This window comes from Salmo salar, chromosome ssa09, assembly GCF_905237065.1.
Source record: "Salmo salar chromosome ssa09, Ssal_v3.1, whole genome shotgun sequence".
Lineage (NCBI taxonomy): Eukaryota > Metazoa > Chordata > Actinopteri > Salmoniformes > Salmonidae > Salmo > Salmo salar.
This window is the reverse complement of record NC_059450.1, coordinates 125,585,139-125,610,948: the sequence shown is the minus strand read 5'-3', so window position 1 is coordinate 125,610,948 and position 25,810 is coordinate 125,585,139. Positions and strand designations below refer to the sequence as shown.

The following is a 25,810-nucleotide window of genomic DNA, read 5'->3' as shown; positions in this document are numbered from 1 at the left end:
GAGCTAACACCATGCCATGAGGTCCAAGGAATTGTCTTTAGAGCTCCGCGACAGAATTTGTGTCGAGGCACAGATCTGGGGAAGGGTACAACAAAAATTCTACAACATTGAAGGTTCCTAAGAACACGGTGACCTCCCTCATTCTTAAATGGAAAAACTTTAGAATCACCAAGACTCTTCCTAGAACTGGCCGCCCGGTCAAACTGAGCAATTAGGGGAGAAGGGCCTTGGTCAGGGAGGTGACCAAGAACCCGGTGGTCACTCTGACAGAACTCCAGAATTCCTCTGTGGAGATGGGAGAACCTTCCAGAAGGGCAACCATCTCTGCAGCACTCCACCAATCAGGCCTTTATGGTCGAGTGACCAGACGGAAGCCACTCCTCAGTAAAAGGCACATGACAGCCTGCTTGGAGTTTGCCAAAAGGCACCTAAAGGACCATGAGAAACAAGATTCTCTTGAGTGGCCCAGCCAGAGCCCGGACTTGAACCTGATCGAACATCTCTGGAGAGACCTGAAAATAGCTGTGCAGCAACGCTCCCCATCCAACCTGACCGAGCTTGAGAGGCTCTGCAGAGAAGAATGGGAGAAACTCCCCAAATACAGGTGTGCCAAGCTTGTAGCGTCATACCCAAGAAGACTCGAGGCTGTAATTGCTGCCAAAAGTGCTTCAACAAAGTACTGAGTAAGGGTATGACTACTTGTGTAAATATGTTTTTGTTTTCATAAATTTGCAAATTTTTCTAAAAACCTGTTTTTGCTTTGTCATTATGGGGTATTGTGTATAGATTGATAACTAATACATTTCAGAAAAGGCTGTAACGTAAACAAAATGTGGGAAAAATTTAAGTGGTCTGAATACTTTTCGAGTGCACTGTATGCCCGTTATCTGCCTCGCTCTGCTTAGAAGTTGCAATTTATCAACTTCTGGAACAATAAATCAGACCTTTTTATATCAGCATCATCCCACTCCAATTCGGCTCTCGTCACTGATTGGCTGCCTGGCCTTGGTCAATGTTATCTGAATCACCGCACCACTCCCAGAAAGGTGTGTGTGTGTGTGTGTGTGTGTGTGTGTGTGTGTGTGTGTGTGTGTGTGTGTGTGTGTGTGTGTAATATGCACTGCATTGTTAATCTCCGAGGCTTGCCATATTACAACCCCATCCATATTGTGTTCTGCTCTCCACGGGAGAGGAAATTAATGTTTGTTTGCTAATTAGTTTTCTTTTAGCTTTGTGTGTTTGTTCATGGTACATTGTTAATGGTACATCTGCATACTGAGGCTGAGATGAGTGTTTTCTAACCCCTGTAGTGAAAGAGATGCGTTTCTCTCTCTTCCTCTCCTCTCTGCGGAGTTACGTTATCTCCCTGCAGTCTCTGTTTTATCACTGCTCTGCAATATTGAAGAGTCTGCTGCCTACAACCCTGAGGGGTCCATGTCTACACACACGTATGCTGCCTGTCAGCTGCCCTTATCTTTTCCTGAAAACACACTCCCATATTGGTATGACATCACAGAAACACACACATTTATCCACAGATTTTCAGTTAGTGTATATTATCTTCACCGAGAATTCTTGTTTCTCTCCTCATTTGCTGTCTGTGGATGAGCATTTCCACATCTGCAGGTGTGTGTGTGTGTGCAGATGAGCGTGTGTGCAGATGAGCGTGTGTGCAGATGTGTGTGTGTGTGTGTGTGTGTGTGTGGCGGCAATGCCAGGACTCTGCTGGTGGGTGTAATTGCTGTGCGTCTCTGTGCCTCAGTGAAGCTAGCCTGGGAATCCTGACTCATCTCTACTGGCAACACTGCCTGGGCCGTCGGCCTGCCGTCTGGACAGACTGATAATCACAATGCTGCTGCCTGCTTACTGCTATACTTAGAAAGCGCAGGCTTTCCTCTGGTTCTGGGTTAAAACTGAAAACAGTGAACAGGCCAAACTGGTTTCTGACCAGGCACCTGCTGTGGAAACAGGGCTTCAGATGGCAGTCAGCCTGGCATGTACTACCTGGACCTGGGTGATTACTTCACTAGAGCCTAACTGGACCAACCGTTAGCAAGAGGAGTGTTCCTATTGGACAATCGATAGAATTGCTGCCTGTCGTCTGAAAGCTAAGGGTGGGCCTTAGCTAAGCGATGAGTAGATTTACTAATATTTATGTAATAGTAAATAAAATGGCCATTTGTTTGGAAAGGGAAATGGCGATACCTAGTCAATTGTACAACTGAAATGTAATTTAATCCAACCCCTCTGAATCAGACAGGTGCGGGGTGGTGGACGTTGATGTGATTTGTAGGTTAGTGCTGCTCAGTGAGATTTGGACTGTACCTACCTCAGGCTTTGTTCAGGCTACCGCTTGGAGGCTTCTGAAAAATACTTATGGTATGGATTTGAGCCAAAATGGAGTCACTCGGGGATTGGCTCTGTGTAAGGAAACTGCGCTGCACTGTTGGTGTTTGGCTGTGCTCTCTTCCCTGATTTATTGGCTGGGGAAACTTGGCTATGGTCTGAGTTAAAGCCAATATGGAGTCAGTGTGTCGCTATGGGCCTCCCTGGTCAATGCTGTTCTCATCTATGTAGGCCTGGAGTTCACCTACACACACACACACACACACACACACACACACACACACACACACACACACACACTCACAGTTCATATAGATAGATGTTGTGGTGTCTCTCTTGCCCATGCATCATAAACGCCCACATTAACTTTCTGTAAGATTTTCATCATTTTTCACTAGCATTCCCAATCCTAGACACTTTCATACAGACACATTCTCTCGCATCTCTCATTCCCATACATCATGTACACCCTATCTTCTAAACAAAACGTTCAAACTCTGTCACTCACTTTCTCACACACACACGCACACACTCCCCTTCGAGTTGGAGAAGATCAAAGCACTGACCTGCTGAGAACAATCAATCCACACTTTCATGAACACACACACACACACACACCTCACTTACCCCAGTGGCATGCGTTTTAATTCCTTCATCCTCTCTCCCAGTCCCCTAACAGCCACAGCGGCTGGAGGCCTGTGGATGAATATTGATTTTCATGAGTCTGAATGTTTATCAGCTAATAGCTGAGCTCTGCGTCGTGCGGCGCTTACCAGGGCTGCTGCATTGATCTCTGTTTTTCCTGCTTATTGATGAATGGGGATTCAGTTCAGTGATGCAGTGATCTATGTCAGGAGGACCCAGTCTGATCAGAAGAGAGCCAGGTCAGGGGTTAAGTCTGCCACACTGGGTTGATGAGAGGGAACATGTTAACATTATATTATACACACCTCTGTCTTCATCACTGCTGTTCTTTCTCGGCTGTCAGCGCTCAGTGAGAGGAGGCAGTTTCTAATTAATGTGATAAATGCTGCATCCATCTCCAGAGGGAGGAATGGAGGGAGGGGTAAGGAGGGAAGACATGGAGAGGAAGACGGACTAGTAAAATTGGTACAAAAGTGGCAGAAGATGGGTTATTTAGATGGAATGAGAGGGAAGAGTAAGGGAACATGAGACTTTGTTTTTAGTGTGTGGTGGTAAGGTGTTATTGAAATGAAGAGCCATCAATTTATTCATAATGTGCATCCCAGGAAAGCAAGTCATCACGGAAACCAGGCTTGCCTCAGTGTGAGACACATCTTCCCTACAGGATGATGCTTACTCTCCCTCTCCCTCACGCTCTCTCTTTAACAGTACCCCTCTCTCTCTCATTTATGTGCCCTTATTTTGGGGGCGCCTGTTCAACATGCATCATATATACACTGCTCAAAAAAATAAAGGGAACACTTAAACAACACAATGTCCTGCAAGTCAATCACACTTCTGTGAAATCAAACTGTCCACTTAGGAAGCAACACTGATTGACAATAAATTTCACATGCTGTTGTGCAAATGGAATAGACAACAGGTGGAAATTATAGGCAATTAGCAAGACACCCCCAATAAAGGAGTGGTTCTGCAGGTGGGGACCACAGACCACTTCTCAGTTCCTATGCTTCCTGGCTGATGTTTTGGTCACTTTTGAATGCTGGCGGTGCTTTCACTCTAGTGGTAGCATGAGACGGAGTCTACAACCCACACAAGTGGCTCAGGTAGTGCAGCTCATCCAGGATGGCACATCAATGCGAACTGTGGCAAGAAGTTTTGCTGTGTCTGTCAGCGTTGTGTCCAGAGCATGGAGGCGCTACCAGGAGACAGGCCAGTACATCAGGAGACGTGGAGGAGGTCGTTGGAGGGCAACAACCCAGCAGCAGGACCGCTACCTCCGCCTTTGTGCAAGGAGGAGCAGGAGGAGCACTGCCAGAGCCCTGCAAAATGACCTCCAGCAGGCCACAAATGTGCATGTGTCTGCTCAAACGGTCAGAAACAGACTCCATGAGGGTGGTGTGAGGGCCCGACGTCCACAGGTGGGGGTTGTGCTTACAGCCCAACACCGTGCAGGACGTTTGGCATTTGCCAGAGAACACCAAGATTGGCAAATTCGCCACTGGCGCCCTGTGCTCTTCACAGATGAAAGCAGGTTCACACTGAGCACGTGACAGACGTGACAGAGTCTGGAGACGCCGTGGAGAACGTTCTGCTGCCTGCAACATCCTCCAGCATGACCGGTTTGGCGGTGGGTCAGTCATGGTGTGGGGTGGAATTTCTTTGGGGGGCCGCACAGCCCTCCATGTGCTCGCCAGAGGTAGCCTGACTGCCATTAGGTACCGAGATGAGATCCTCAGACCCCTTGTGAGACCATATGCTGGTGCGGTTTGCCCTGGGTTCCTCCTAATGCAAGACAATGCTAGACCTCATGTGGCTGGAGTTTCAGCAGTTCCTGCAAGAGGAAGGCATTGATGCTATTGACTGGCCCACCTGTTCCCCAGACCTGAATCCAATTGAGCACATCTGGGACATCATGTCTCGCTCCATCCACCAACGCCACGTTGCACCACAGACTGTCCAGGAGTTGGCGGATGCTTTAGTCCAGGTCTGGGAGGAGATCCCTCAGGAGACCATCCGCCACCTCATCAGGAGCATGCCCAGGCGTTGTAGGGAGGTCATACAGGCACGTGGAGGCCACACACACTACTGAGCCTCATTTTGACTTGTTTTAAGGACATTACAAAGTTGGATCAGCCTCTAGTGTGGTTTTCCACTTTAATTTTGAGTGTGACTCCAAATCCAGACCTCCATGGGTTGATAAATTGGATTTCCGTTGATTATTTTTGTGTGATTTTGTTGTCAGCACATTCAACTATGTAAAGAAAAAAGTATTTAATAAGATTATTTCATTCATTCAGATCTAGGATGTGTTGTTTAAGTGTTCCCTTCATTTTTTTGAGCAGTATATATATATATATATATATATATATATATATATATATATCTATATATCTATATATATCTATCGAAATTAAACACACAAGCTGTGTGTGTGTGCATTTGCTTGTGTGTGACTAAGGTTGCAAGATACCAGGAATTTTCAATAAATCCTCAGGTTTTCCCAAATTCCTGGCTGGCAGATACCTGGAATCAGGAGGGAATAAGCAGGAAATCCAGATTTTCTGGAAAACCCAGGGAATTTACTGAAATTTCCTGGAATTTTGCAAGTCTGGTCAAGTCTTACCTGTTCTCAAATGATCAGTCTTAGCTGTCCCCAATCCCACTGTTGAATGTGATCTGGGATACCATCAGGATGTAATGTGGTGTCCGGAGCTGGCAAGCTGAATGGAGATGAGAGCCTATGAATGGTTGGTTAGAGGAAGGGGATAAATGGATGGAGGAACTCAGGAAGCTGGGAGAGAGGGACCGAATCGTAATGGGAATTAGAATGACATCTCCTGTCAAGTGTGGCAGTGTGTTGCCTGGTATAGCGAGAGCCTGTTGATACTGATCTAGAATCAGCTTGCCTTCCCCAAATCCTTACCTTAACCCTGAGAAGGAACAAAACAACATTGACCATAGGTCAGTGTCTAGGGACCACTTCATCCTACTCAGATCTCTGAGAATGCTTCCACATCTGACAGGAAGAGTAGAGGAGGAGGGAAAACTCAAGAACAGTGAAGCAGTGTGTTTGATTTAGAAGGCAAACAACTCCTTCCTTTTCTCTTCTCTCCCTCCTGGTACAGGCCCTGCTTTCATGAGCCTGATGGCAGGTGTAAACTCTGCTTGCTTCTCTCAAACTACACAGCTGACAACACAGGAGGTTGGTGGCACCTTAATTGGGGAGGACAGGCACGTGGTGATGGATGCAGTGGAAAGGTATCAACAACATCAAACACATGGTTTCCATGTGGTTGATGCTATTCCATTAGTGCCGTTCCAGCCATTATTATAAGCCATCCTCCCCTCACCAGCCTCCACTGGCTGACAACTGGGGGAGTTATTTCATGGTTAAATCTTTCGTCCTTTCCATTATTTGTTTTTGCAGTACAAATCACTCTTCTCCTAATATCGCTCTGTTGGGATTTTGGGAGCTCACTTTCTCTTTTCACCTTTTTCTGTAATTAAGAGCAGGGCAGGTTGGCTTCTCAAAGGAGAGTGAGAGAGAAACAGGCCTGCATTATTAATGATATATATTAGACCTTTATCAGGGCCTGAGCTGGAGAGACAATGAGATGGAGACAGACAGAATGAGAGGAAGGAGTGAGGTAGTGTGATGTCGCATTGTACCTGCAGTGAAGTGGAGAAAAGCGCAAATAGACCTTTCAGATCTATAGAGTGCATCTAGGTGATTGCATTGGATTCTGTGAGTTTCTGCGTGTGTGAGGTACGGGACTTTTGCTGCGCAATGAGGCCGAAAAAACATTGTGGTAGAGGGGAGATGACTTCAGAGCAACGAGGGTCTTTAGTTCCTCCACAGCCGGCGAACCCTTGCCCTGTCACCTCCACAGCAGGCGAACCCTTGCCCTGTCACCCCCACAGCAGGCGAACCCTTGCCCTGTCACCCCCACAGCAGGCGAACCCTTGCCCTGTCACCCCCACAGCAGGCGAACCCTTGCCCTGTCACCCCCACAGCAGGCGAACCCTTGCCCTGTCACCTCCACAGCAGGCGAACCCTTGCCCGGCATGTAAGAACAGGCTACTGATGAAGTGCACTAGAGTGTGCACTGTGCACGGTCAGTTTTTGGCTGCCTCAGTGAAGCGTCTAGGGCTGTCAGACAGACCATAAAGAAGCTTTCAGACATGAGCAATCAAACGGGAGATCATTGCAGGCCAGATTAATCAAACATTAAATGATTGATTGGGGGCTTGAGATGCTTATGACTGCACTCGCTGCACTTTGGACAATCATTTTTCTGTGTGAGCGATACAGTGGGTGAACAGGTAGTTTATCAGCCGGAGTAATCTCCCAGTTGACGGGGTCAGGTCCAGAAGAAAGCCCAGTCTCCCCTGCTACTGTTGAATCATCCATCCCTGGGGCTCCTCTCCTCTATCAGGACTCATTCCTCTGTCTAGCAGGAAGTGTGTGTGTGTGTCCAGCCAGGAATCTGAATTCTGGGGTGGAGAGAGAACACTAAGATGTTTGTTGCTGACAGTTTTGTTCTACTGTGTGCTCCAGGAAAAGGAATTGTGCTATGTCTTCATCACACATCCCCACTGAAATGGTCACCTTGTGAAATCGAGACGTGTGTAATCACTAGTGTGAATGAGGTCAGTGGGCCAGGGGGATAGCACAGGAGTAGTACCAGGGTTGGGGTGTTGCTGCTGCTGCACTATACCCAGTATCCAGGGTGTTGCTGGACTATACCCAGTAACCAGGGTTGGGGTGTTGCTGCTGCTGGACTATACCCAGTATCCAGGGTTGGGTTGCTGCTGGACTATACCCAGTATCCAGGGTTGGGGTGTTGCTGCTGCTGGACTATACCCAGTATCCAGGGTTGGGGTGTTGCTGCTGCTGGACTATACCCAGTATCCAGGGTTGGGTTGCTGCTGGACTATACCCAGTATCCAGGGTTGGGTTGCTGCTGGACTATACCCAGTATCCATGGTTGGGTTGCTGCTGGACTATACCCAGTATCCAGGGGTGGGTTTCTGCTGGACTATACCCAGTATCCAGGGTTGGGTTGCTGCTGGACTATACCCAGTAACCAGGGTTGGGTTGCTGCTGGACTATACCCAGTAACCAGGGTTGGGGTGTTGCTGCTGCTGGACTATACCCAGTATCCAGAGTTGGGTTGCTGCTGGACTATACCCAGTATCCAGGGTTGGGTTGCTGCTGGACTATACCCAGTATCCAGGGTTGGGTTGCTGCTGGACTATACCCAGTAACCAGGGTTGGGTTGCTGCTGGACTATACCCAGTAACCAGGGTTGGGTTGCTGCTGGACTATACCCAGTATCCAGGGTTGGGTTGCTGCTGGACTATACCCAGTAACCAGGGTTGGGTTGCTGCTGGACTATACCCAGTAACCAGGGTTGGGTTGCTGCTGGACTATACCCAGTATCCAGGGTTGGGTTGCTGCTGGACTATACCCAGTAACCAGGGTTGGGGTGTTGCTGCTGCTGGATTATGCCCAGTATCCAGGGTTGGGGTGTTGCTGCTGCTGGATTATACCCAGTATCCAGGGTTGGGGTGTTGCTGCTGCTGGACTATACCCAGTATCCAGGGTTGGGGTGTTGCTGCTGCTGGACTATACCCAGTATCCAGGGTTGGGGTGTTGCTGCTGCTGGACTATACCCAGTATCCAGGGTTGGGGTGTTGCTGCTGCTGGACTATACCCAGTATCCAGGGTTGGGTTGCTGCTGGACTATACCCAGTATCCAGGGTTGGGTTGCTGCTGGACTACACCCAGTATCCAGGGTTGGGTTGCTGCTGGACTATACCCAGTATCCAGGGTTGGGTTGCTGCTGGACTATACCCAGTATCCAGGGTTGGGTTGCTGCTGGACTATACACCTCTTTGCCATTCCGTGGAGGCATCCACCAAATGTGTTTCAGGGAACGTCAATGATTGTCCATCTCCTACTTCTTAAATATTGAGCACAGAGAGCCTGAAGGGGAGTAGAGGAAAATAAACGTCAGCATTCTCTCTCGTTCTCACACACACACACACACACACACCTGCCACAGAGGTGTGTATAAAAATAGACTGGGGATCGGGTAAGGGGCGAGAGGACAAGTGAATGTATAATGGAGGTCTCAGGGCAGGCCTGTGGAGAGGAAACTTTGAACTTCTCACTCATCTATTCTGTCGCAAACCTCTCGCTCTCTCTGTTGGTCTGTCACTCTCCTGTTATACCTCTCTCTACCTGTTTTATAGGCCAGGTATTATCTTTAGGGTGCAGACAGGGACAGAAGCTGGGGGTTTATTGAGTAACCAGGTTTTTCGTGTGTGTGTGTGTGTGTGTGTGTGTGTGTGTGTGTGTGTGTGTGTGTGTGTGTGTGTGTGTGTGTGTGAGATATGGAGCAGAGTACAACAATGGATGTGAGTGGTAATGGCAGGATGGTATCAAGATGACTGGTAAGCCAAGTAGTTCACTGCTCTTTTAGGAGATATTGTACAGTGTTGTTCTCAGCCCAAGGACGTTTGTTGGGTGAGATACAGATCTCAGTGAACCCATCTGTGTTCTAAAAGGAAATACTCAGAATTATCTTTCTGTCTGTTCATTTTGAATAATGGCTATTGTGCACAAGTTCAATCTGCTTCCTACAATAACCCAGTGTGTGTATAAGCATCAAGTTCACATTCTCTGTCTCTCATTGTCTCAGGCTCCACCCCGTTCTCTCTTCTCTCTCACCCCTTCCCTCTACTCTCTAACCTCTATTCTCTCTATCCCCCTCTCTCTGTCTTTCTCAACCCCTCTCTCCCTCTGTCACTTCTCTCTTCCTGTCCATCTCTCTGTTTCATGGTGAGGCTGTTCCCTCCCTTGCTCTCCTCCTCAGCAGGGTTCACAGCTAAAGTGTTTTTATAGCCAGTGCTGATTTGTCAATAGGAGTCTCTAATTACTAGCCCCAGAGCCATAGTGCCGAGGTGGGGAGCGCCCATGTGAGAGTAATGGCTGGTTTTACCTGATCCCTTAACGCCAGCGTTTCTGTGTTATTACACACTGCAGTACCAACACCATATAGATCACAGAAATTACAGGCCTGCAATACCTAACGAAAGGCATTCTGTAAAAAGGTGCAAGTCTTGGCATTTTGGCAGCTTTGTGTATGTGACTTTGAGAGATGGGAGTAAATCTTGCTTACATCCTTGCTGTAATGTTTGCATATCAGCACACCTCTGTGCATTACATGCGTTAACATGCACACACACACACGCACGTGCACACACACACTGGAAAGCATGACAGACCTTGAATTCATTGCATGCTTCAGCAGTATGCATGTATTTCAGCACCCTTCAGTGAGTCTTCTGTTTTTCAAGCCTTAATCCTAATTGAAATAGTCTACAAAGACAATTTCCTCCTGTTGTCTAGTTTGTTTAATGTGCCTCACCTTCTGTAATTGTGTCCTCTGTCCTCACAGGGACACACTGATCATTCTGAAGGTGTGTATGAATGTGCACGCATGCTCGTGCGTGTGTTGCTTTCATAATTCCTATCACTTTATGGGTAAGGTGTGTGTGTGTGTGTGTGTGTGTGTGTGTGTGTGTGTGTGTGTGTGTGTGTGTGTGGGATGGATGGGGTCATACTGACAGATGTCTCCTTCCTTTCACTGAATGTGAATCACTTATCAGTGAACATTTTCCCATCCTTTTGAGTAAGCAGGGTGTGCGTTGCTGTCATAATAATTCCCATCTCTTTATGAGGAAGGAGGTACGTGTCTCGGTTTAGAAGTTGACTCCCCTGAATGTCATGATTTAAAGGTGGAGATGGTCACCTTGACTGTTTATTGGCATTCAAAAGAGCCAACCACCTGTGCCACTGACCCCTGGGGGGGCGGGCTTTTGCACGTCAAAGAGCTTGATTGTGCCGAAGGGACCTGGAATGTCACAGCTGGCAAGGTCGGAAAGAACAGCCAATTGAAGGGGTTGCTCTGATGTCAACACCGTCTTCACACCTCGCCAAATCTCACGAAACAGTCAATACTGAGGCTTTACTTCACCACACACACCACTCATAAGAGGAAGAGCCTTTCATCTGTGGGCTTCATTCAGTAAGCTTCCTCTGTTAATGTCGTTAGTCACCTCTCCACTTTCACAGCCCAGCGGTTTATATCGCTAACCTCCATTCACTTTGCATTTACAGCATTTCACGCCCCCAGTCCACTCTGTCACAGAGACAGTGTAGGCTACCACATCCTCAGTCCTCCTTTTCTGAAATATGAATATTACATTTGAATCTGATTTGCTGGTGGAATGGTGTGTGTGTGTGTGCCTTATCAGCATCTGCCAGGAGTGCTCCCAGTCATGAATCCAGCTCCCTTCTGTCCTCATCTCCGGCTCTCTCCTCACTCAGACCCCCCCCAGCTCTCTCTGCCCCTCACCTTCCTTCCTTTCACCCCTACACCCTCCTCAGCTCTCCTCCCTTCTCCTCCCTCGCCTCCTTTTCCACTTTACTCTTATATTAAAGGGGCATCCCACCTAATTTCCACAACACGAACGGCAACTGAACGTAAACGTAAACGTTAGAGGGGTGTGTTTCAGTTTGGGCCGAGACTTTGACAGGCAGAGGACACATACATTGGTGTTGGTAGTCATAAAGGAGAGATCAGGGGTTGATGGTAATCCCAGGTCCTACTGACAGATGGGTCTAGTCATAGTACTGTAGAAGCATTCTAGGCCTGAGGCCTCGTTCCCTGGATCCCTCAGCGGTGGGTCTGGATCAAAGACCCAGGATGAGGAGTGTTATTCCCAAAAGGTCAGACATAGCCAGCTGAACAACACCTAATGACTTCCAGTAACACTGGAGCTGGATTGACTATAGGCCTGCACCTACTGTGGTTTATTGGCTAAGCACTGGACCATGACCGCCCTGACTTGTGGTTAGGGTTCAGTCTCTGGCTTGTCTGTAGTCAGTCAGTCTGTCTGTACTGGGGTGCTTGCAGTGTTAGGGTGAACAGGGACAGAAATCAACAGAACAGTTTCACTCTTATTAAAACCTCAAACAGCAGCGGTTTGCTTTGACGATATATTGGGAAATGCCAGACAATGCACTTTTCTTTTATTCTTCTGAAACTGCAGCCTGAAGAGAGAGAGTGTGTGTGTGTGTGTGTGTGTGTGTGCAGACCAGTAAACTCATGAGTGTGGTTCATGCAGTTCTAAGGGTACGGGGGGGAAAGAGTGTAGGGCACTTATTACATTGACACGGATGTTGGTTTTGAATGGCTTCTATATTTGGTACAATGACACCCTCTTTCTCACATACGCACTCCCACACCCACTTACAGCCTGTACTTGACGCAGTTTTGACACATAGCACATGATGCTAGCCGAATGAAATTAGCTCTCACCGCTAGGCTAGCACTCTCCACTGCTAAGGACAGACCTCTGCAATGTCACTGTAAGGATATAGTTACAGTACGCTACACCTCTGCAGCAAACTAACCTATAGAGCTGCAGTACATTGTCATGGAGCCAGATACATGTACGGGGGAGTGGTAGTAAACATGGGCCTGTTGAGGTGATGAAAATGTTTCCATCCAAAATAGATGATTCAAGATTAGAAATTAAACAAAATCTTAATCACCTGTGTTGTTTTGCCATGTTACAGTGCTTTTGGACAGTATTCAGACCCCTTCCCCTTTTACACATTTTGTTACATTACATCCTTATTATAAAATTGATTAAATAAAACGTTTTTCCTCATCAATCTACACACAATATCCCATAATGACAAAGTGAAAACAGGTTTTTAGAAATGTTTGCAAATTTCTTAAATAAAAAAACAAGTACCTTATTTACCTAAGTATTCAGACCCTTCGCTAGACTTGAAATTGTGATCAGGTGCGTCCTGTTTCCATTGATCACCCTTGATGTTTCTACAACCTAATTGGAGTCCACTTGTGGTAAATTCAATTTCACATGATTTGGAAAGGCACACACCTGTCTATATAATGTCCCAGTGTAGACCGTACATCTCAGAGCAAAAACCAAGCCATGAGGTAGAAGGATTGTGTTGAAGCACAGATCTGGGGAAGGGTACCAAAAAATGTCTGCAGAATTGAAGGTCCCCAAGAACACAGTGGCCTCCATCATTCCTAAATGGAAGAAGTTTAGAGCTGGCCAAACTGAGCAATCTGTGAAGAAGGACCTTGGTCATGGAGGTGACCAAGAGCCCAATGGTCACTCTGATCGAGCTCCAGAGTTCCTCTGTTGAGATGGGAGAACCTCACAGAAGGATAACCATCTCTGCAGGCCTTTATGGTAGAGTAGCCAGACAGAAGCCACTCTTCAGTAAAAGGCACATGACGGCTTGTTTGGAATTTGTCAAAAAGGACTCTCAGACCATGGGAAACAAAATTCTCTGGTCTGATGAAACCAAGATTGTACTCTTTGGTCTGAATGCCAAATGTCATGTCTGGAGGAAACCTGGCACCATCCTTACGGTGGTACCATGGCATGGTGGTGGCAGCATCATGCTGTGGGGATGTTTTTCAGCGGCAGGGACTGGGAGACTAGTCAGGATTGAGGGAAAGATAACCGGAGCAAAGTACAGAGAGATCCTTGATGAAAACCTGTTCCAGAGCGCTCAGGACCTCAGACTGGGATGAAGGTTCACCTTCCAACAGGACAATGACCCTAAGCACACAGCCAAGACAACGCAGGAGTGGCTTCGGGACAAGTCTCTGAATGTCCTTAAGTGGCCCAGCCAGAGCCTGGACGTGAACCCGATCGAACATCTCTGGACAGACCTGAAAATAGCTGTGCAGCAATGCTCCCGCTCCAACCTGACCGAGCTTGAGAGGATCTGCAGAGAAGAATGGGAGTAATTCCCCAAATACAAGTGTGCCAAGCTTGTAGGGTCATACCCAAGAAGTCTTGAGGCTGTAATCGCTGCCAAAGAGGCTTCAACAAGGTACTGAGTAAAGGGTCTAAATATTTATGTAAGTGTGATTAATAAATTTGCAAACATTTTAAATAGTTTTTGCATTGTCATTATGGGGTATTGTGTGTAGATTGAGGGGAAAATACCATTTTTATCCATTTTAGAATAAGGCTGTAACGGAGTGTGGGAAAAGTCAAGGTGTCTGGATACTTTCCGAATGCACTGTAAGTTTGACAGTAGTTTACAACAAAGTACAGCTGCCTTTCTGTGTTCCACTCCTTCATGTTGGACAACGTTGGCACTGGGTAGCTAAGAGGTGAGCTGAGACGAGTATCCCCCCACATCTCTGTGTTCAATCAAAGATGGCCACAGACTCTTCCTCTGTAGCATTCTATCCTCATTGTCAGCCAGGCCTTTGACTCTTACTGATATCTGAATATCTCGCTCTCTGTCTCTCTCTCTTTGTACAAATGGAGAGTATTTTTTAATGATGTACTTCAGCAAAGCTAATCCACTGCCGTCCTCTCGCTCTGTACTCCTCTCGCTCCCTCTACTTCCCGCTCTCTCTTGTCCTCTCTTTGTACAAATGGAGAATGTATTTTAATGGTGTACTTCAGTTATGCTAGTTAACTGACCCCCCTCTCCCTTTCTCACTCTGTTGGAGAAACAGCACTTAAAATCAGACAGACCCACTCCCCTCCTTATGAAAAAATAACTTTCCCCCTTCCTTATCCATCATTAAACCTGGCAGTAGAGAAGCTGTTCAGTCCTCTCCCTTGCGGTCATTCTGTTCAGTCCCCCTCTCTCTTCCTCCCTCAGTCAGCCTGAAGAGACGTACAGTACATAACTCTCCCTGGATCTAATAACCTCACTGTCTGATGGATGTCTATGGTAAAGAGATCTGGCTGTTATCATTGGATGAGGGTGGATGGGTTATGCATTTGGATTGGGCAAGGAATATGGTGATGGTATGGGGGGCAGAGGGGATTTGGAAAGTGTGCAGTTGGGGGGAGAGAAGGTCTTCAGAGTGTTTGGTTATATAAGGGGAGCTGTGTGTGTTCATGTGTGTAGGGAGGGGGAATCTCCTTGTAGAACAAAGCTACAAGGCATACTCCCCTGTGTGAAGTGATAAATGTGTGCGTCTCATCAGGAGAGCATGCTTGCTGCCTTTCCATCTCTTTGCTGAAAGACGCCTCTCTCCTATGATCTGCTGCTTTGTTGTTGCCTTGGTGAAGCATCGTCTCAAGGCCAACTCCCAGTACATGGTCATTTTGCTCATTAGGATAGGCTGGTGAGCCTTCTGCTACTGCCATCCACGGCGTCTTTCAAAAAAATGATATTTTTTTTACATTCCAAAAACAAACGTATACATACGCACACAAACAACTACATCTCCTCTGCCCAGACCCGCATGCTCACACCCCCATCCCTAGTGCCTGCATTATTGTTTGCCACATGGCCTTAAATTGTACCAATAGTTTTTTTCTCGGTCGAACATGCTATTTCAATAATTAAACATTAGATTTTTCAATTGTGTTAATGACTTCCAAGTTTTTCGTATACATTTATTTTCAAGGTGAGTGATGTCATTCTAACTGACAGACATGTAGAATGTTAGGAACTAAATAATTAAGAATACATAAAGTTAGGAACTAAATAGTTAGGCAGTAAATTAGGAACTAAAGCTTGTTAAGCATAATTGAGAATACGTAGTCTGAAACCCAACTGCCATCGGACGGTGTGGTAGAATGATGTAGTTTGTGGCTATTGAAACCCTCCAGTCAGCACACACACGGTAATGATTAAGATGTCCCTGCATCAGCAGAACTGTCGGCTGCTGGGGTCGTGCGTGGCTGCTGGGGTCGTGCGTGAATGCTGGGGTCGTGCGTGGCTGCTGGGGTCGTGCGTGGCTGCTGGGGTCGTGCGTGCCCACACAGCAGATAACACCGCTCTGATAACTCTGATCTCTCTCACACACACTCCTTTAGCATCCCTCCATCATCCCGCACTCCATACTTCTGTCATCCCTTTATTCTTCTCTCTCCACAGTCCTCCGTTCCGCTCTCCATCACTGGACACAGCAAATAACACAGCCCAGATAAGTCTCTCTCTCACACACACACACACACACACACACACACACACACTCTCTGTCTGTCCAAACGGTGACTGCTGCCCCTTCATCTGTTTCCCCACCACCCTACTTTCTCCTCTCAGGCGTCTGATCATATCTGGGTAATCGTAGACACGTTGACATCCCAGTAGGTCTAAAGTAGTGTACTACATGTGGTGTTGATCAGTGTGTAGTGGGAGTAGGACAGGTCAGAGTAGAGCAGGGATCAGAGGCTGAGCTCTTAACAGGTGTCTGATCATCCACTCTGTTACTTAACAGGATAATTAAGACATATCCCTGTGTTGTTTCTTTGTTTGTTTGCTTATCCAAACTTTAATGGCTGTGTTCACTCACTCATATACACACACACAGCTGCTCTTGGGATGTCTGAAAGGATGAATCGCCATTGTCAACCCAGACAGGCCTCGTAAGTCACAATAACAATGTTCCAAAGCAGCTATTAATGTGGTCATTACTGTCCCATGTAGTTCCTCCAGAAAGACTTATCTTTCTCTCTCTGACCTCTGTTTATGATCCCTGCGGTCACTATGGTAACCACAGGAGGGAAGGAATGTCTGAGACTACGTAAGATACGTCCCCATGCAGCTCCGAGAAAGGCCAGAGAAAGAGGCCTAGACGGATATTCCACCCGTAGGCCTCTGCACCAAAGAGAACACAGAGGACTGAGGGGTTGTGGGAACAGCAGACAAAGGGGAAGGGGTCAGACACTGAGAGCAAGGGACACTCAGAGGGAGAGAGTCGGAGAGAGATATGGTGAGGGAGAGAGTCGGAGAGAGAGATGGTGAGGGAGAGAGATATGGTGAGGGAGAGTCGGAGAGCGATATGGTGAGGGAGAGTCGGAGAGCGATATGGTGAGGGAGAGAGTCGGAGAGAGAGATATGGTGAGGGAGAGAGTCGGAGAGAGATATGGTGAGGGAGAGAGTCGGTGAGGGAGAGAGTCGGAGAGAGAGATGGTGAGGGAGTGAGTCGGAGAGAGATGGTGAGGGAGAGTCGGAGAGAGAGATGGTGAGGGAGAGTCGGAGAGAGAGATGGTGAGGGAGAGTCGGAGAGAGAGATGGTGAGGGAGTGAGTCGGAGAGAGAGATGGTGAGGGAGTGAGTCGGAGAGAGAGATGGTGAGGGAGTGAGTCGGAGAGAGATGGTGAGGGAGAGTCGGAGAGAGATATGGTGAGGGAGAGTCGGAGAGAGAGATGGTGAGGGAGAGTCGGAGAGAGAGATGGTGAGGGAGAGTCGGAGAGAGAGATGGTGAGGGAGAGTCGGAGAGAGAGATGGTGAGGGAGAGAGTCGGAGAGAGAGATGGTGAGGGAGAGAGTCGGAGAGAGAGATGGTGAGGGAGAGAGTCGGAGAGAGAGATGGTGAGGGAGAGAGTCGGAGAGAGAGATGGTGAGGGAGAGAGTCGGAGAGAGAGATGGTGAGGGAGAGAGTCGGAGAGAGAGATGGTGAGGGAGAGAGTCGGAGAGAGAGATGGTGAGGGAGAGTCGGAGAGAGATATGGTGAGGGAGAGTCGGAGAGAGATATGGTGAGGGAGAGTCGGAGAGCGATATGGTGAGGGAGAGAGTCGGAGAGCGATATGGTGAGGGAGAGAGTCGGAGAGAGAGAGATGGTGAGGGAGAGAGTCGGAGAGAGAGATATGGTGAGGGAGAGAGTCGGAGAGAGATATGGTGAGGGAGAGAGTCGGAGAGAGATGGTGAGGGAGAGAGTCGGTGAGGGAGAGAGTCGGAGAGAGAGATGGTGAGGGAGTGAGTCGGAGAGAGATGGTGAGGGAGAGTCGGAGAGAGAGATGGTGAGGGAGAGTCGGAGAGAGAGATGGTGAGGGAGAGAGTCGGAGAGAGAGATGGTGAGGGAGTGAGTCGGAGAGAGAGATGGTGAGGGAGTGAGTCGGAGAGAGAGATGGTGAGGGAGAGTCGGAGAGAGAGATGGTGAGGGAGAGTCGGAGAGAGAGATGGTGAGGGAGAGAGTCGGAGAGAGAGATGGTGAGGGAGAGAGTCGGAGAGAGATATGGTGAGGGAGAGAGTCGGAGAGAGATATGGTGAGGGAGAGAGATATGGTGAGGGAGAGAGATATGGTGAGGGAGAGAGATATGGTGAGGGAGAGAGATATGGTGAGGGAGAGAGTCGGAGAGAGATATGGTGAGGGAGAGAGATATGGTGAGGGAGAGAGATATGGTGAGGGAGAGAGATATGGTGAGGGAGAGTCGGAGAGAGAGATGGTGAGGGAGAGTCGGAGAGAGAGATGGTGAGGGAGTGAGTCGGAGAGAGAGATGGTGAGGGAGTGAGTCGGAGAGAGAGATGGTGAGGGAGAGTCGGAGAGTCGGAGAGAGAGATGGTGAGGGAGAGTCGGAGAGAGAGATGGTGAGGGAGAGTCGGAGAGAGAGATGGTGAGGGAGAGTCGGAGAGAGAGATGGTGAGGGAGAGAGTCGGAGAGAGATGGTGAGGGAGAGAGTCGGTGAGGGAGAGAGTCGGTGAGGGAGAGAGTCGGAGAGAGAGATGGTGAGGGAGTGAGTCGGAGAGAGATGGTGAGGGAGAGTCGGAGAGAGAGATGGTGAGGGAGAGTCGGAGAGAGAGATGGTGAGGGAGAGAGTCGGAGAGAGAGATGGTGAGGGAGTGAGTCGGAGAGAGAGATGGTGAGGGAGAGTCGGAGAGAGAGATGGTGAGGGAGAGTCGGAGAGAGAGATGGTGAGGGAGAGTCGGAGAGAGAGATGGTGAGGGAGAGAGTCGGAGAGAGAGATGGTGAGGGAGAGAGTCGGAGAGAGATATGGTGAGGGAGAGAGTCGGAGAGAGATATGGTGAGGGAGAGAGATATGGTGAGGGAGAGAGATATGGTGAGGGAGAGAGATATGGTGAGGGAGCGAGTCGGAGAGAGATATGGTGAGGGAGAGAGATATGGTGAGGGAGAGAGATATGGTGAGGGAGAGAGTCGGAGAGAGATATGGTGAGGGAGAGTCAAAGAGAATGTGAAGTGAGTTGAATTGTTTGGCAGAGAAGGTTTCAGAATGATAAGGCACAAGCTCAGGCACTGTCTGCGGCCCTTGACCTTGTATACAACTCCAAGCCCCCTGATAATCAGCCAGGCCACAACATGGCTGAAACAAGGCTAGTGGATGGAAACATGGTGAGGCAATATAACAGGCCAAAAACCCTCATTAGTTTTACACTGCTATCTTTCTCTTTTGGTTTTGGCTCAGCTCGGCTTGGCTTGAATCTCTCTCTCTCTCTGGCCATGATTCAGGAAAGGAGTAGAGAAACGAGCCAATCTTTTTGCCGGGAAGCGTTGCATATTTGTCCGTAAAAGGGTGTGCAGTGCCGTTATCGCCTGGCTGAAATGGATAGGGGAGGGTTGAGTTTCTCTTGCTCAGCTGTATTCCACAGGACGGCGGAGGGAGGGGAAGCGTGTTTGGCTAGTGGTGTAGTTTCTCCCCCTCATCTCTGGCTATTTATCTCCTGCTTTATCTGGGTTTCAGCAAGGAACGAAGGACAGCCAGGTCACCGCTACTGTAGCCTCAGTCTTCTCCCCCAAGTGTGTGTGTGTGTGTGTGTGTGTGTGTGTGCGTGCGTGCGTGCGTGCGCCCGCCTGCACTGTAGTCACACAAAAAGTTTGCTGCTGTGCGGCGAGGCAGAGCTGTGAACATCTCTTGGCTTACAATTTCTTACAGTTTACACCATACATAACTCTGACTTCAGTATAGCCAGCTCACTGTAGCCCTCTCTCCCCTCCCTCCTCTTCCTCCCAGGCGGCGGCTGACTTTGCCAAGGCCCATCTGTCGGAGGCGTTGCGTCAGCAGCTCCTGAGCTACGACCGAGAGAAGGAGAAAGAGAAGGATGAAAAGGAGCGCAGCGATGGTCTGTCCTATCCCTCCATTCTGGAGCAGCAGATCCTGGCTCTGGACAGGGACATGTTGGACAAGCTGTCAGCCGTCTACAACGAAGCAGGTCAGAGTGCAGGGCAGCCAGGGGTTAAAGGTCACAGCCACACCTCTGTGGGCAGACAGCTGCCCCTAGCCACTAATCTAGCAACAGTTTATACCTTAATCCTGAACTTAACCATTCAAGGGAATTATTTTAATTATTTCACACAAATTTCGCACACAAATAGAATGAATAGGCTAGAATATGTAGAGCTAACTTAACTTTTAGTTGGATGCGTCAGTCTTGAGAAATGTGTTCTACAGTGACCGCAATTCTTTGTTTTGGATTGATTGCACTCATTTCTGCATGCTTTAACAGTGTTGTCTAACACGTAGGCTGTGAAAAAATTCACAAATTACGGCTATGGTATGTTTGGGGACAGGGCAGAGAGTTTGTTAAAATAGCTATGGTGTTTATGTGACATTGAGAGCTAGCGGAAATGAAGCCTGTATAAATAGCTGTGGTTCAAGGGTGCTCGTGTGTGCGTGCATGTGCGTGCACGTAAGTGTATGCCTTAGTTTGTTTTGTGTACATGGGTGGGGTAGGGTAGGTGCCGCCATGGATTTCTCTTGGACTCTTCTAAGGAAGGAGCCCATTACTAGTGCAATGTTTTCTCACATGGGTTTTCCCATTCCTACTCTTGTTGTTTTTGTAGGACCCCTAAATGTCTGCTTGCATAGTATTTCTGAGTTGTTCACGGTCGTTTACAGTGGGCTCAGGCTCCGGCCATGCTGCTTATTCAGCTATTAAAATACAGCTTTATCTTCATCAGACATGTAGCAATTATCTCTTCTGATTCCAAAGAGAAAAGAGGGAGAGAGAGAGTGCCCACGCTGTCTCTCCTCAGGGTGGCTTGACAGATACAGGGCCTTCAGAAAGTATTCAAATACCCTTGACTTATTCTATATTTTGTTACAGCCTGAATTCAAAATGGATTCAATTGATGTTTTTTCTCACCCATCTACACACAATACCCCATAATGACAAAGTGAAAACATTTTTTTTTATTGCAAATTTATTAGAAATGAAAGAGGAAAATATATAATTTACATAAGTAGTCACAACCCTGAAACTATACATTGTATAAGCACATTGGCAGCGATTACAGCTGTGAGTCTTTCCAGGTAAGTCTCTAAGAGCTTTCTACACCTGGATTGTGCAATATTTGCCCATTTATTCTTTAAAAATCCTTCAAGCTGTGTCATTGGTTGTTGATCATTGCTAGACAACCATTTTCAGGTCTTGCCATAGATTTCCTAGTAGATTTAAGTCAAAACTGTAACTCGGCCACTCAGGAACATTCACTGTCTTCTTGGTAAGAAACTCCAGTGTAGATATGGCCTTGTGTTTTAGGTTATTGTGCCTTGTGTTTTAGGTTATTGTCCTGCTGAAAGGTGAATTCATCTCCCAGTGTCTGGTGGAAAGCAGGCAACCAGGTTTTCCTCTAAGATTTTGCTTGTGCTAAGCTCTATTCTGTTAATTTTATATCCTGAAAAACTCCCCAGTCCTTAGCGATTACAAGCATACCCATAACATGATGCAGCCACCACTATGCTTGAAAATATGGAGAGTGGTACTCAGGAATGTGTTGTATTGGATTTGCCCCAAACAACTTTTTTTCTTGAATACAATGTTAATTGCTTTACCACATTTTTTGCAGTTTTACTTTAGTGTCTTATTACCAACAGGATGCATGTTTTGGAATATTTTTATTCTGTACAGGCTTCCTTCTTTTCACTCTGTTATTTAGGTTAGTATTGCAGAGTAACAACAATGTTGTTGATCCATCCTCAGTTTTCTCCTATCACAGCCATTCAACTCTAACTGTTTTAAAGTCACCATTGCCCTCATGGTGAAATTTCTGAGTGGTTTTCCTTCCTCACCTGCAACTGAGTTTGTAGTGACTGGGTGTGTTGATACAACATCCAAAGTGCAATTAATAACTTCACCATGCTCAACGGGATATTCAATGTCTTATTTTGTTATTAAAAAAAATGTTTTACACCAATCTACCAATATGTGCCCTTCTTTGCAAAGAATTGGAAAGCCTCCCTGGTCTTTGTGGTTGAGTCTGTTTAAAATTCACTGCTTGACTGAGGGACCTTGCAATTATCTGTATGTGTGGGGTACAGCGATGAAGTAGTCATTCAAAAAGTCCATGCAACTTATTAAACAAATTTGTATTCCTGAACTTATTTAGGCTTACCATAAAGGGGTTGAATACTTATTGATTTGAGACATTTCAGCTTTTCCTTTTTTTATCATTTGTAAAAATGTCTAAAAACATAATTCCACATTGACATTATGGGGTATTTTGTGTGTGTGTGTGTGTGTGTGTGTGTGTGTGTGTGTGTGTGTGTAGGACAGGGACCCAAAAAATCGCAAATGTATCAATTTAAATTCAGGCTGAAACAACAAAATGTGGAAAAGTCAAGGGGTGCGAATATCTCTGAAGGCACTGTGTATAGGGTGAGAGGGTATAGTTACATAATAAAGGGAAAGAGGACAAAAAGAGAACAAAAGGCTGGACAGAGCGACAAAGGGCCAGTGTATGGAAAGGAGAGAAAAAGATGTGAGGGTGGGGGAGAAAGAGAGAGAAGAGGGTGAAGCCAAGGGACAAAAATAGGGATGAGACAGTGATATGATAAAGAGATGACAGAAGGTGATACTGAAAGGGGAAGGGTGTAGTCCTGAACTCCTAGGGAGGGAAGGAGAGAGAGATGGAGCTCCATCCGTCTTCACCTCCACCCACACTCATCTAGCACCTACAGGACCAAAGAGCAGTGGGAGGGAAAGCCTTGCGGGAGAGAAAGCGTGGGGGGGAGAGCGAGGTGGAGAGAAGTTGTCACCACAGATGCACTGATGGTTTATTCAGAATGTAGGGAAGAGAAAAGAGAGCTAAAATATTCATGATAAGCTGGCGGTAAAGACTCGCTTCACACTGCGATTTCAGGAATGCAGCACACGGAATGTCTCTGCCTCTCCACGTATTCCCGATCCTGACATTCTAACTTAATGTTCAGAGTGGGAGGTGGAGAAAGAGGGAGAGTCCGAGAGAGAGGAAGAGAACAAACTAGTAAGACATCGAGACGGAGGGTGTCTACGGAATATTTACATAACAAAAATATAAACGCAAATATACAAAAATATAAACACAACATGCAACAATTTCAAAGATTTTTACATGACTTGGAATACAAATATGCATCTGTTGGTCACAGATACCTTAAAACAAATGGGCCACACATTGGGCCTCAGGATATCATCCCAGTGTCTCTGTGCATTCAAATTGGCATTTACTAAAATGCGATTGTGTTCATTGTCCGTAGCTTATGCCTGCCCATACCATAACCCTACCGCCACCATGGGTTTGTCACAATGTTGGCAAACCACTCGCCCACATGATGATATATACATGGTCCGCGGTTGTGAGGCCGGTTGGACATACTGCCATATTCTCTAAAACAACGTTGGAGGCAGCTTATGGTAGAGAAATGAACATTCAATTCTCTGGAAACAGACCATGCTGTTAAATTGGCTTCTTGATATGCCACACCTGTCAGGTGGATGGATTATCTTGGCAAAGGAGAAATGCTCACTAACAGGGATGTAAACAAATTTGTGCACGACATTTGAGAAAAGCTTTTTGTGTGTATGAAACATTTCTGTAATCTTTTATTTCAGCTCATGAAACATGGGAAGGACACTTTATATGTTGTGTTTTATATTTTTGTTCAGTGTAATTCCTTGCATGTTAACTTATTATGAGGTGGAGAGTGAGGAAGGGAGAGAGCGATGGAGTGTATCTTGTAGAGTGTACAGAACACTATAGTAGTTTATTCACAGCACAGAACCTCACATGACTCAGATGAGTGTGTAATTTACATGAGTGTCTGGTATAAAAGGGCCATTCAAGCTGTCAGTCACATTCTACCGGAGGTCATTTGACACCCTGATTGTAAAAGTAGAATGGACCGGTGTTGAACCCGAGACCATAAGTTAACTCCCGGTCTGGGGGCGGCAGTTGACTTTTTAAGGTACTCCCAGGCAAGGTTACTCCTCCTGCGACGTGCCCACTTAGCGAAGGCACTACCTCTACACTCATTTAGATTTTAGTAATTTATCAAACGCTCTTATCCAGAGCAACTTACAGTAGTGTGTGCATTTTCATACTGGTCCCCCGTGGGAAATGAACCCACAACCTTGGCATTGCAAGCGCCGTGCTCTACCAACTGAGCTACACGGGACCACTCGTCTTCCTTTGACCTCCTACTCTCCGGAGCAACCCCAGCTGCTGATATAAATCTCTATTGTGTGATCTGCTTCAACCTCCAAGTCTAGTGGAAAAGAGTAAACTAGCCTGTCCACTGATCCAGTCCAATCTGCCTTCTTCTCTCACATCCCTCCCTCTTTCCCACCCCTCCGTCCCTCCAAAGCAACGTGACCTGTTGATTCCCAGACAGGTTACAACCGTCCCCTCCTAGGCCCATTCTGTTCATTATCCTCCCATATTTCACTCCCCCCTTTGTTTGGATGACAGTAAGGATTAAGATTGAGCCCAAAGATAATCTTACCGTAAAGCTACACGACATTAAAAAAAAACTGCTTTTGTGTTTCAAAGCATTAGTCAGACGTATTGATTTGGCTCTGAGTTTTCTGCTAAACTACCTCCCTGAGTCTTGGGGGGGAGGGTGAGTTGGACTGGTAATTGTTTTTGATTGTTGTCCTTGTATCTGATTTAGCGGGTACATAATTTGGGGACTGGAGCTCTGAGCTTTTGTTATAATCAGGACGAGCAGAGAGTCCCCAGGACAACCTCATATCAGATTTATCCCTCTCCTCTCATCCCTTCATCCATCCATCCATCCATCCATTGTTTTATCTGGGAAGAATAGAAGGGAAAAGAGAAGTGAGTGAGAGGCCTCTGATGAAATGGCCAAGAGATAAATCTGTTTGAATAGTCTTTTAATACATTATTGAACCTTTCTTTGGCCTGGTATGTTCTAGAGGACAACTATTCTTTTATAGTCGGGACCTGGGTTTAGTAGGGAAAAGCTGATACCTAGACCAGCTAGAGCACAAATCAAATCAAATGTTATTGGTCACATACACATGGTTAGCAGATGTTAATGCGAGTGTAGCGAAATGCTTGTGCTTCTAGTTCCGACCATGCAGTAATATCTAACAAGTAATCTAACAATTTCACAACACCTACCTTATACACACAAGTGTAAAGGAATGAATAAGAATATGTACATATAAATATATGGATGAGCGATGGCCGAATGGCATAGGCAGGATGCAGTAGATGGTATAGAGTACAGTATATACATATGAGATGAGTAATGTAGGATATGTAAACATCAAAGTGGCATTGTTTAAAGTGACTAGTGATAAATGTATTACATCCAATTTTTATTATTAAAGTGGCTAGAGATTTGAGTCAGTATGTTGGCAGCAGCCACTCAATGTTAGTGATGGCTGTTTAACAGTCTGATGGCCTTGAGATAGAAGCTGTTTTTCAGTCTCTCGGTCCCAGCTTTGATGCACCTGTACTGACCTCGCCTTCTGGATGATAGCAGGGTGAACAGGCAGTGGCTCGGGTGGTTGTTGTCCTTGATGATCTTTTTGGCCTTCCTGTGACATCGGGTGATGTAGGTGTCCTGGAGGGCAGGTAGTTTGCCACCGGTGATGCGTTGTGCAGACCTCACTACCCTCTGGAGAGCCTTGCGGTTGTGGGCGAAGCAGTTGCCGTACCAGGCGGTTATACAGCCCGACAGATTAGCCTTGTTAAAATCCCCAGCTACAATAAATGCAGCCTCAGAGCATGTATGGGGAAGCCATTTCTTTTG

At 46.9% G+C, this 25,810-nt stretch overlaps 1 protein-coding gene across 1 annotated transcript in view; it reads left to right on the top strand.

The window, feature by feature from the left end:
* LOC106612907 (protein phosphatase 1L) overlaps positions 1–25,810 on the top strand; it is a 51,550-nt gene that overhangs the window by 20,354 nt on the left and 5,386 nt on the right. Inside the window, exon 2 of the mRNA XM_014214565.2 lies at positions 19,784–19,982. Within this exon, the coding sequence (XP_014070040.1) occupies positions 19,784–19,982 (199 nt within the window). The remainder of the gene's footprint in view (positions 1–19,783; positions 19,983–25,810) is intronic.